The 13,241-nt window shown below is 33.2% G+C and overlaps 1 protein-coding gene across 2 annotated transcripts in view; it reads right to left on the reverse strand.

Moving 5' to 3' along the window:
* Window positions 1-735: 735 nt before the first annotated feature.
* The window catches only part of LOC149549452 (basal transcription factor complex subunit-like protein), a 166,976-nt gene continuing 154,470 nt past the window's right edge, over window positions 736-13,241 (reverse strand). The window contains exon 11 of one of the 2 annotated variants that reach the window (XM_089792836.1): window positions 736-1,133. In XM_089792836.1, the coding sequence (XP_089648962.1) occupies window positions 1,088-1,133 (46 nt within the window). In that variant the 3' untranslated portion in view covers window positions 736-1,087. Of the gene's footprint in view, window positions 1,134-2,755; window positions 2,874-13,241 lie in introns of those variants that run through there. The other variant, XM_089792835.1, reaches the window with a different exon arrangement.

Consider the following 13,241-nt stretch of genomic DNA (forward strand, 5'->3'; position numbering starts at 1 on the left):
CAAATTTATGATAATTTTTTATATTATTTTTTAAAATAAGTTGTCTTGGACCATAACCTTCGGTTCTAGATTTCTTCCAACCAAGTAAGGACATGTGGTCTTCCCTCGACATTCTCTTTTGTACTTTTGCTTTCCTGACCTGTTTGATGTTCATATTGTTTGTTGTTTCCTAATTTGTAAGCTTTCAGTCCTGTAGACTCTTTGGTAGTCTCTTATTAAACATTAATATATGTATCTTATCTTCTCTTAACAATTTAAAAATTTTATCACAAACAAAAAAATAAAATATGATTATATATTCATACCAAAACAAATTATTCAATTACTTTCCTAAAAAAAAATTAATTTAAAATATTACAACTCTCTAATGCCAAAAGACATTATATAATTTACACCTAAAACTTTGGTAAGATGTACCTTTTAATTCTTTGTCCTTGAACAAAAACGTTTTCCCACACACATCAACATTCTAATAACAAGGTGTTCATCATAAACTCTCTACAAATTGGAAATGGCAACACCATTTTACAATTTAGCTTACGTGAATATCTCTGCTTTTATGCCCACATTTTATTCCAAGTGAATATAATGGTGGCACCTTTTAAAGAGAGGATTGTGTATGATTAAGGTATGGATTGACATATAAATCAAATCAAAACAAGCTCGCTAATTCAGGTATACGTGTTTGGCTGATGAAGATATAAATCCACTCCACATCAAAATTACACATGCAACTTCTTTGACAGAAAATGAAATATTGCATTTGTAAGCTTTAGGAAAATTTGTAACTTGAACAATTTTCCTTTAAGAACTATATTTACTGGTCCATCTATGCAAACAAAACCTTATATAGGCTTGCATTAATCTCTTTAGTCATAAAGGGCAACAAAATCCTTAAGAAATAGTGAAACCAATTTACTAGAGCTATTAAACAAACATATGTTCTCTTGTTAAAAAGTGTAAAACAAAATTAAAAAATCAATACGATTGGACACGTGCATGATTGCCACCATGGAATATTTGGAGGACGACAACGACATACAAATCGTCTGCTTGAGACATAACCAGTTGAGAACCAATTCCATAATTACTTCTTTTTGTCACTTACTAAGGGTTTTTGATTAAAAGTTGACCTGCAGTAGGAAATCAATCAGAAAGTGAAAATATGGTAATTTGATACTCCAAAATTACAGCATAGAATTATTCTTCACTCTATTTAGGCAAGCAAAAGTATGATTATGATAATCTTATGAGCATACATAGAACAAGAAAGTCAGACTGAAACCATACCCCCACCACATCTGATCATTTATAGGACAAGCCAAGAAAAAGTAAATTAAGAAAGGGCAAATTTGTAAGTAGTGACCCGAATGCCAGAGGAGCTATCATTAGGTGTTATCTTTTGTTTAGGAAGAAGCAAAGCAAACACAAGAAACAAAACTTTGAAAACATAAAACTCGATAAAAGATAACGAAGATGAAAATTGTAATCCGAAAAGCCAGAGGAGATATCAGGACATTAAATATCATATTTTGACATTTTGCTTAGAAAGAACCAATGCAAAGACAAGAAACAAACTATTAAACAAAAGACTTAGGAAAAGAAGACAAAAATGAAAAATGTCATCTCACAGATCAACAAGTTCGATGTATAGCTTCATGGGAAAATAATAAATTTCTTAGAATTTATTTTCCTTGGATTATTTTTTTGCATCTGTGCAAATTACTGCCCCAGCTGCCAGGGGAGGTCCTGGGCTCATGCCATAATTTCATCACACCTAGTGATTGCATACACATTTCTCGCATCTAGTCTATCACTGTATATACCATTTCCACCAAAGAATTGTAAGTACATGCAGTCCCCTCCACGTGCCTGGGAAAAAGGGTTCCCTACCTAAATGGGCATTGGTTTTTCGTTTGTAATCTGCAATGTCTTGGGCATGTAGGAATTAACTGCTAGGCCATATATCATGGCAATTTTTGGGTTCATAGCTTACTGCAATCCAGATTCGTTTTAAAGATAAACGAACCCAAAGATAAACTGTACAACAAATCACAGCAATCAAAACTTAACTATAATCCCAACGGTCTAGCTAATATTATTGTCAAAAGATATTTCCCTTCAAGGAAAAAGATTATCAATTTCAAACAAGATAGGAGCTATTCATGTACACAAGCTTCGCAAATAAACTCAATCCAACAACCATTTGCAGAGATCCTCGTTTACAGAAAAATCTAAAGTAGCATTCATCTGCCAGCTCTACTCAGCCAAATTAGCAATTGCAGTGGAAGAATCAATATCATTTAATGTATTTCCACTTTCAGATATTTATTTTTAATTGAACATAATAGGAAGTATTGTTAGTGAAATAGCACAGCATTCACTAACAATACTTCCTATTTTCTACATTTTCTGTTAAATGTTTTCAATCAGCTCATACAGGTTTTAAAAAAATTATAAACCTATGTAAGGAAATCCTTCATAAAAGTGTTTGAGCACAATAACATTCATATAACAAGCTTCTTCAAACTTCACTAAATACATTTAGTTTGTAGTTTGTACAGATCCTATGGCTCTGCTATGGGTTCCAATAAAACTCAACGAAGACATAAAATTTGAAGAGGATTGGTTAACTTACATTTAAAGTTAAAACAATAAAAATTGATTCAGGCAAAGAACTTTATGTGTAAGATGAACAGTGTAGGCATATAGATGTACAGCTTTTATAGCTCAACATTTACTCAATTCTCAAACTCTCACCTTGTAACAGTTACTCACAGAGCAGAATTGTGCTTGGCCGTTGATTTGAGTTGAATGTGTCTAATGATACGAGATTTCCTGCTCCATCACGTCTGCTTTGGTCATCTTGAGTTCTAGCATATAAGTGACCAAACACATTGTTGCTTCAACATCAGATATCCAAACATAAGCAAAGTCCGTTCCAAATGTGTTCAGCCTAGTGAGATTACGAGGTTTCCTTGTGAATTTAATGGGGATTTAACATTGTCAGATAAGATTCCAAAAGACATAAGATGCATTCAATAACACATTGCTTTCCGTACTTCATGTATCCATTAGTAGCTCATAGATAACCACCACCCAGACTTCAACCTTATTTTTGTGCTTTTAACCAATGCTTCTCCAACTTTTCCAAATGAGGCATTTAGTTTCATGGATTGAAAAACTGTTGCCAGTGGTTTTTGATGGCAGGATTACACCGCAAGCCACAAGATTCAAGTTCAGATTCCTGTTTGGTAACTAAGTCACAAGGTTCGAAATCGAATTCAAGTTCGTCGATTATAAAATTTGAAAGAAGTTTGGCAAGGGTAAAAATTCGGCAAGGGTAAAAATTCAGGGAAAAAATCAACATTGAATTTATGTTACATATATTTATGTAATTTTGAATATTAGAAATATATCCACAAAATTGTCATAACTCAATATCATTTTAAAATAAAATAATAATATTATATTAAATAACAGTATTTTATTAAATATCATAAAATTCCGATGATGTTCTGAAAGGGTAAAATTTGCTGCAATTCAAATGTCATGGATGAAATCCAACTTATCCTGTGACCTAGTTTGGCAACAATAAAATCTGGAGAAAATTCAGCAGAAGGGAAATATTCCAAAAAAAAAAATCGTTACATTCAGTTCGCTCTGTACAAATTTATTTTTAAAAAATACAACTAATATATTCCCAAAATTATAAAATAAGCAACAGCATATTTGTTTAATCTAATTTGAATTAAATATAAATATCTAATTTAAACTTGTTAAAAAATTTATAAAATGATTAACAATCTAAATTAAATTAAACAAAATATTAAATTTTGATTTATTATATGTCACTAAATATTAAAACAATAAAATAAAAAATATTATTTAACAATGAAATAAAAATACATCTAAAATTAGATTCCAGTCTCCCATCCCTGAAAGTTTCTTTTGATTTACAATATTCCTGAAATGAACCAATATAATATTTATTTTTATGCTTTTTACTAGTATTTAATAATATATAATTTCTAGCATGGAGATTGTTTAACTAAAAGCAAAAGAATCAAAATTCAGGTCTCAAAATTGAGAAGGGAGAAAAAAATTTCTGAGATTCATAATTCATTGCAAATTGTGTTTTGAGTAGGGTTTAGTTAATTTTTCGGAATCCAGTTACATATTGAGTGGAAAACTATTAAAGAATCCAAAGTTCAGACTTTGTAAATACATATTTACAGTATTGATCTATGTCTTTTTATATTAGTGTTGATTGGGTGGATTAAGTTGATCAATAGCGTGGATGGAGTGAACCATTATGTAAATTAGTAACTGCAACCAAAAACAGTGTTGTCAGTCAATCCTAGTTATTCACCCATCCCCACACTTATCTGACTTCCACCCTCATTTTTCGCTAAGGGATTTCGCAAGGTGTTGTGTGATTCTAGCTTTTCTAAGACTTCATGCATTTATGAATATAGTGTGTTCGTTTTTTAACAGAAAACAAAATCACATCTGACCATTTTATGCACAACATAGCATTTATGGAGTTTAATGTAAATTTTAACATTTTCCTTCAACCGAATAAACCTTTTCCAACAACATAAATTGTCACGAACGAATTTTTTCCTATGGTAAAACCTGGACTTTGTTTCAGGTGTGGGCTTAATTTGTTTAAATAAGCCTGAATATTCTAAAGCTTTGTTAAAATCACAATGATGGTGTGGACCACTTTTGCACAATTTCCCAGGTAAGACACCACAGTTCCTGATCAAACTCTGCAGTATAATAGCCTATCAGCTAATAAATTTATATTATTATGCAATATATTAGTACGATTTTTTAAAATAAACCTCCACCAATCTAGAATGCAAGAAAATTGTCCTGCTTTTATTGTTAGTTTTTTAACGCTCATGAAATTTCTTTTCCAACAAACAAAATGTCAAAAGCAGCGATTTTATTTTTTCAAAAACCAGTGGAAAGTCCAAATACAGACATTTATTTCAAAACAAAATCCAGCATTTATATATCAGCAGTAGCCTTTCCTGCAATAACCTCCCACAAGTTCTAAGAACCCTGACACCAATGAGTTTAAAACATATATTTTAGTGGAAAAAATAACTCGCTTATTTTCCTAGAAATTTAAAGGCAAATTTTTCCAAATTTCATAGATTTTTAACATATTAGCCGAATTTTGAATTTGAAGCCAAAAATTCAGCAAACCCTGAGACATAGGTTACAACTATTAAAATAACATCCAAACTAAAAGCAAATGATTTTTCTTTTAAAGTTGTATTGAATTTGCAAAGGCAATCCTCCCCACTTTCAGTATAGTTGTTTTGCTCCTGCTTTTCTTTCTTTGTCATACCTTTCTTTTTATCTGGCCAACCCAACTCCATTCTTTCTTTGATCTTGTTGGGTTACTATATTCTTCTTCCCCGTGCTTCCCTTCTTCAGGTTTGGGCCCCTCTTGGGAGGAAATATAGAATCTAGCGATTGAAACGAAACTTCTCTATCGGGTTCTATTTGCCCTATCTATTAAAGGTCGGTTATCTAGATTCCATATGTCACATGCCCCACCTCTGAATTAAGGGTACCCATCTCAATAATATAGAAGGGGGGCCCTAGAATAATCTGAAAAGGGGCCTTACCCCCTACTATTCTGTTGGGTCTGATAAGTGGCTAGAACCTTGGAGAAGCAATAGTGTATGGTGGAAGAAAGATAAAGTAATTGGGAGGGAGGGCCCTACAGGGTGGGTAGTTAAGTCCAAGGGCAACTCTATGCGAACCCAGTTGCGTGGTTGGTTTCTTCATCAATTTTTTTGTTGTTCCAATCACATCTTTTCAAACAGGGGAAAGACTGGAAAACAATAAAACAATTCCTTTTCTCCACTCCAAGAAAGAGGGTCTTTGCTGCAAGTGAAGGCCCCCTGGCTCTCCTGAGAGCTATAAATTAATGGTGCCTGCTAGAGTAAGAGCCCATAGAATTGTAGGGAGAAACCTGCTAGAATAAGGAATTCTAGTTCCTCTTGGGCTCCACCTGCTGGGGGTCTATCCACACTTTGTGAAACAAGTAACAGATATTGGGAAGGCACATCGGGCAGGCTTTGGGAACTCCTCTTTGTGGCATTATATTGCAGGTTGAGATTGGAGCTTGTTGGTGCAAATCTGAGGTCACCATTCCATTTAGGTTGTCCAAAACCCCAAGATTGACTTTTGCTTCATATAAATTGGACTGTAGAGGCCAAATCTATAGGCATCCAAATCTATAGGCATTTGAAGTTTTCAGTTGCAACGGCAATTCAAGATTTATAATTACATGAACGATATTCAAGCAGCAATATTTCACTCATTCGAGCCCCATTTTACATGCAATTATTCTTTTTTTTTGGTAAATTTTTGTGCTCCTCATAATGATGCAAGAGTTTCTGATTTTCAGACAGATTTTTTCAAAAAATTGCATAATTATTGTTTGTGCAACTTCGAAGGCCTTGTTTGGGCTCATAATATTTCATAGTGGTGCTATCAGTTTACAATGATTGTGATAAGAAATTTCACTTTCAGCATGACCCTATTTGGCTTATTTTTGTAGTAGTCATGCATAGATCTTACTTAGGTCTTTTGCATAGTGATCTAAGTTTATTATAGCTTTATTGTGGCAATTGTAATCACCAAAATCAAATGCCCAAGAAAAACAAGAAAAGAGAAAAGACAAATCTTTATTAAATTTTCTAGTAATAAAATGATTTTGAAAATCTTTTTGAAAACATATTTCTTCAAATAAATAAGCCAATTTGGGAAAGAGATTGTATATCTACCTATCCTACTTGTAATGCAGTGTTCCTTTAACAAGAAGCCAAGTGGGGCTAGTTATTTTCTTTTCCTTGCATCATTCCAATTGAAGGGCATCATCAGCAGTCTTCTACAAGGCAACTCTTCAGTGGCACCATTTTCATGTTACAATATTTGCATCAAGTCGTCATTTTAATTTCTTGCATGACCCATGTTGTAAATGCATTGTAATAAAGTGTCATATCTTCCACGTATTTTGTCATTGAGGCTGAGTTGGAAGTAATCCTCTTGTACTCAGTGGGTTACGAACTATCTTATAATTCTCAGGTATGTCTCCAATTGAGAATGTATGTAGTTTGAATATTAAGTCATTGTCGTATTATAAGTGTCCCCATGCCTATTCTCTATCATATTGCAGTAAGAGATTCATCATCAATTCTTCACTGAAAGTGGTACTTAGTTTTTTAACACTTAGACATTCTTGGTGCAATGTTGACTCTATTCCTTCCTAAGGAGAGGAATGCTGTTTCTTTGCAAGAAATTCAACATTGAGGGAGCCTTCATGGTCTCTCTTCTTCTCTTTTATGGGGGGGCTTTTCCCTCTCATGGGATTGTCTCACATTCATCATTGAGAGCATTTTGTGTTTACATATCTCTTTTGGGGAGGAGTTTTCGGTTTTCTACCTTTCTCCGTTGTATTGGTACATGGCCTAGTAGTTGGGACCCATCTTGCACTGTTCTCATTATGTGTAAAAATTCCCCTGAGTTAAACCTTGGGGTGGGGTGGGGAGTGTTTGATTGTTGTATATACTAAGTCATTCTCCTAGATTTAAACACCACATGTTACTTAGGGACTACATACAAATATTCCGACTTTAAGGTGGTACTATCACATTATTGCCTATGGTGAACATATCACTTTATCACTTTTCCACCTAGGTTCCCGAAATATCTTTCATCTTGGAAGGTGATCCACCTTTACTAGATGCGTGTCACAAACATTTTTCCACTTTGGAGGGTGATCTACCTTTAGTGCACGTGATGGTTTCACTTTCCCACCTTTGGTGGGTGATAAGTTTTCTCTCTGATTATTATGTCACAAGATTCTAAAACTCATCATAATCTTATGCATTCCTATTTTGTCCTCATTTTTGACATAACAAAATTGGGGCAACCCTATACAATTTTCTCATAGATTCATAGGTGTATCCTCTACATTTTTTATTGTATTGGATAATGCAGCGTAAAGGCAGTCCGTCATCCTTGAAATGTCTTTTATTTTGCACTTTCATGCATCCTTTTTGAGGGTTTCTGTCAAGCTAATCACCTTATTGCTTCTTGGGACAAATTTTTCCACTCTGGCTGCAAGCACTTTATTTTTGGGAACCTTCGAGTCTTTTTCTTCATTTTTTTTTAGTTTTGTGTTTTTCTTTTTATGTTGTTTCTGCCCTAGGATTGCAGCTTCGGATATTCCACTCATTTTGAGCTATCTTAGGCCTTAAACAAAGTTTCCTAGCTAAAGTTATTAAGAAATTAAACTTGCTGGAGGTGGGGTTCTTTGGCCTGACTGAAGTATCTTTGTTCTTTAATTGAAAATATCTCAAAAGTGGGCTTTTCATTGATAGCTGCATGAAATAAAATTGTCATTTACATGTAACGTGTTAAGGAATTAGGATCAGTTGTAATACCCTGATTTCAAATTTATATACTTGATCTACAAACTGTTCTTTCTCAAAAGATCTTCTACACAAGACTAACTTAATCTTTATGCAGATTTATCCTATTGAAGTGACTGCAAAAACTGTAAGTATATTTTATTATGTTGATAATATTTCTATGTATGAATGAAATAGATTTTCAGTCTCAATGATATAATACTGCAAATATGAATAAGACTGCTACTATATAAATGGCACTGCCTTTTATTTCCATGTGATTAGAAGCAGCAGTTTGAATAATTATATATATAAGAGTGTAGGGACATGTCCCGTATAGAAACATGTCTCTACATGGCTCAAACCACGTAGGGACATGTTCTACATGGAACATGTCCATTCCAAATTTGTACCAACTCATGTAACTAATATAATAGTCAATTCATAACAAGAATTACTTGATGAGTGATTGCTCATCAATGTAATGTTTGTATGAAGGTTATCAGAGGCTTCAACTAACGCGATATACATATTAGGTTCGGTGACTTATTTAATATGATTACAAACTGTCTTACATAAATTTAATGATTCGATTATGTTATGTTAATTCTTTTTTGAGAATTACTTATTGGATAATATTAATAGTTATACATACATACATATGTGGGTGTGGGTGTGGGTGTGTGTGTGTTAATTATTAATTGTTAAGAGAAACAATAATTAACTATCAATCAGGTTAACTGATTAAACATAGTTTATCTCTGATCAAATCAATTTAACTGAAGCTACAACACTAACACTCCCACTGAGCTAGAGAGGGTTGTCAGCTTGATCCAACACATAGTACTCTCGAGTTATCATCTCAATATGACAACCTAGGAAGTAATGTTAAAGAGGATGGCAACATTTATCCATCATTTAGATGATACCTTACAGTATTATCAGAAGTATGGTTTATCCAAGAATATCTACCATAAGATATTCACAATACTTATATTTCCTCATGATGCCTAACAAGGAAAATATCTGCACCTGGTTTCCGTATAGTAAGTCTCATAGAATACACCATGCCATATCTCAGTAATGACTCACTCAGTTGCATGAAACATGCACTATCATGATCTCTAGGGACATCATTATAACATCCATCATGATAACAGAAGAGATTGTTAACATAGATTGGATCTATTACGGATTAGAATATAGATGTCTTTTATTTTTTCTTATCTATTGATCAATATCCTTATTGACTAATAATTGTTTGCAGGTTATAATCAGAATGGAGATGCAATTATGTTTCACAAGTATTCTAATGATTCTGAAACACTAATACTAAATTCTGGTTAGTATGTTTACAGCTCAGAATATATAGATCGCATTCTTATTTTGGTATTTCTCATGATTTGATCTGCACTGGAGTGTTTATATTTGTTTGACAAGACATATCGGTGGATAGACATGTCTCTCCATGTGGAGAGATGTTTCTCAACCGATAATTATATCCCTTCATAATCGGCAATTACTATATGCACCATTTCAAACAAATAACATATTCTCTCATGCCTGATAGTTGTTGGCAGAATTACAAGGCATAATCAGATTCGAATCTGATTCTTAATCAATGCTATTTTTCTCTTTATCAATTTGGTATCAATACTTATAAATGGCAATGACAATGCTTAATAAATATCAATCAAAATGGAGATCAAAAATTCAGATTATACTTGGAATAATATAAATGGTAATCAGATCATTATGGATGATAATTAGACTTACAAATATGATTAAACATTTCAATAGGTATGTATGTATATCAGTATACACAATATATATTTATATATATACACGTGCATTAAATTATATATCATTCTATTGATAATTATCATTTGTAGTTATCTGACCGATGCTATCATTTCAACCGAGACTAATGCAATATCTTAGTAACCACTAACTCAGTCACATGAGATATGCACTATCATGATCTCCAGGGACATCATTACAACATCCATCATGAAAATAGGTTAGACTATGGTAAGATCGTCACTTTACCATAGTAACCACAACCAAACATTAATGAAAGATCGTCACCTTCCATGATGTTTCCACAGAATTATGCAGTAACTCACATGAGAAGAAAGAAATATAACATAGATGTATTGAAACTTAATTGAGCCTCAACCTCAAAAAATGGAGTTACATCTTTACTATACCAAGTTTACCTCTGAAATGATCCACCTCCAATTTGGAGAGGGGCTTGGTTAAGATATCTGTAGTTTGCTCATCCATGTTGATGTAGCTCAGTTGTATAACATTTATTTCCACCATATCCCTAATGTAATTATAAGGGATCTCAATGTGCTTCGATTGTTATGAAATATTGGATTCACAGAAAGTTTAATGCAGCTCTGATTATCACGGTGAATAATTAAGAGGTTCAGAGTGGGATTCTTAGGTTCATCATCTCCTTCAAGTATCTCCCTTCGAATCTCAGTACCAAGATCCTCTTCCATGTTTATGAGATAATTCATTAGCCGTCTCATCAATATGCGATGTCTTCTTCCAATGTTACAACTTTGTTGAGCTCAATTGTTCTCTAACCGAAAATATGTTTCTTGTAAGCTTTGGACGATTCACTATATCCAACAAATATCCCTTTCCTTCCAGATGGCTCAAGTTTGGATATTTTCTCCTTAGGAATATGAATATAGATAAGACAACCAAAGATCCTTAACTAACTAAAAAAAACTTCTTCAGGAATTATATTGTCAAGTACAGAGTGAGGACATCTATTTTATATATAAAGAGTAGTATTAGGGGCTTCTGCCCAAATGAGGTATGGAGGTTTTAATCATAAAGCTTGATTTTGAACATTACAAAGCTTTTATAAATATCCATCATGAAGTCTTATTGTCTAAGCATTTTTAAAATTGGAGTTCTTAGGCTAGGTAAGAACTTTCCCATCCAAGAAGGTGATTCAATACCCTTAGTCTTCAAGGGTTGAGATGGATACTAGATTTCTTTTGATGCCTAGTACAAATAGTACTTTGATTAGTTATAGAGAAACTCCAGATTTTAATTGAATTGTGCAGATCCCAATTCCTTTCACTAGGTAGGTGGAGATATCTCCAGTAGTGACTTCTTCATTATAATTCTCTTCAAGACTATCCAATTGTTCTTTGAATCTAGTTATATGACGAAATGGTCCACTGCGAATGACCTAGGTATTTTTGTTGGTTATTAATTCACTTGATAAGGCTAAATGGAATACCATTCTTTCTGATCCTTAACTTCTACTATTGAGGCTTGATTCTTGAGTCTTTTCAGACAATGTACAACAAAATGTTTGTACTCATCACATCTAAACTATGTTACCAAATTCTTCCCTAGCAACCCCAAAGTCTGGTTCAAGTTCTTGCAAAAGTTTAGTCCTCGTCACATTCTTCCAAAACTCTGTTGCAAACCTTCATAGTCTGCCCAAATTCTGTTGGATGAACCCGACATGAATTTTGCCATTTTTATTGCGAATTTGCAAACTGGAGCAAGACGTAGGCAGAATTTAACCAAAAAAATGGAGTTGTTTATCTTTTTTAAAGTCTTTGTTTGGTCTATTTCAGTCAATTCAACCCTCCAAGCCTAAAATAGACCACTGAAAAGGCCAAAAAGGTAAACCATATGTTATTTGGACTAATTCATTATTATATATAGTGTTGTATTTTGCTATGTTGCTTTCCTATTAGCATAGTGGTTTACGAACTTATTTGCTGCTACATATATTTACATATATATCATGTACATGCACACACATTTTTTAAAGAAAAAAAACATGTTTTTGTATGGAACGAACCCAAAATGAATTTGAACGAATTCGAATGCAAATCTTGAATCCACATCCAAACCTGAATTTGAACTGGCAACTTAGCATCTAAAGCATTGTACCTTAGACAAGTCCATCTTTCTTTTGAATGAATATGTATGTTGTCATTTTCCCTCTTTCATTTGAAGTTGCCTTTCTTGCATGAATTTGTATTAAATATTTGAGTCTCTTCACTAGAATTATTTTTTCTAATTCCTCGGATGATTAATTTGGATTTTTCTTGAATACAGCCTGTTCTTAAAAAATTGAAGTTTGGATCGGGCGCTTATCCCTTGTATAAATGATTCCCAGGATGTACAAAGTCCTTTTAGAGCCAACATTGTTAATTCCTTGTTGTCAATTATATGTCCAACAGTAGATAACTGGTCTATTAATTCAGTTATTCTTATAAAAATATGATGCAATAGAGTCACCCTTGTTCATTTTTCATGATGCAGTTATTTTAGTGCGAGAGCTCGACTAGTATTGTTCATCTCATACATGTTCTCTAGGAATGTAAACATGGCATGTGCAGTGTTCAATTTTGATATAATAGGAAGTATATGATCTTTTACTGCATCTATGATTTTCATGGCTTTGTTGTTGCTCTTTTTCCATTGAGTTTTCCTAGTTTTATCATTAGGTATAGGTACATTTTCTTCCACATAAAAATCTAATTCTTGTTCTCTAAGAGATATCATTAATCTAAATTTCCATGAGACGAAGTTGGTAGCACCATCAACAAGTCTGTCTTCAAATCTGATTCCGTTCACCATTGTTGCGATCTCTTATAGAAGGAATTTAGATTTTCTGCAATATTACTTGTCCTTTGGTGTTCTTCGACCTGGCTCTGATTACATGTTAAGGAATTAGTATCAGTTGTAATACTTCGATTTCAAATTTATATACTTGATCTACAGAATATTGTTTCTCAAAAGATCTTC

Source organism: Cupressus sempervirens, chromosome 7 (genome assembly GCF_028749045.1).
Source record: "Cupressus sempervirens isolate cs-2001-9-10 chromosome 7, ASM2874904v1, whole genome shotgun sequence".
Classification (NCBI taxonomy): Eukaryota; Viridiplantae; Streptophyta; class Pinopsida; order Cupressales; family Cupressaceae; genus Cupressus; species Cupressus sempervirens.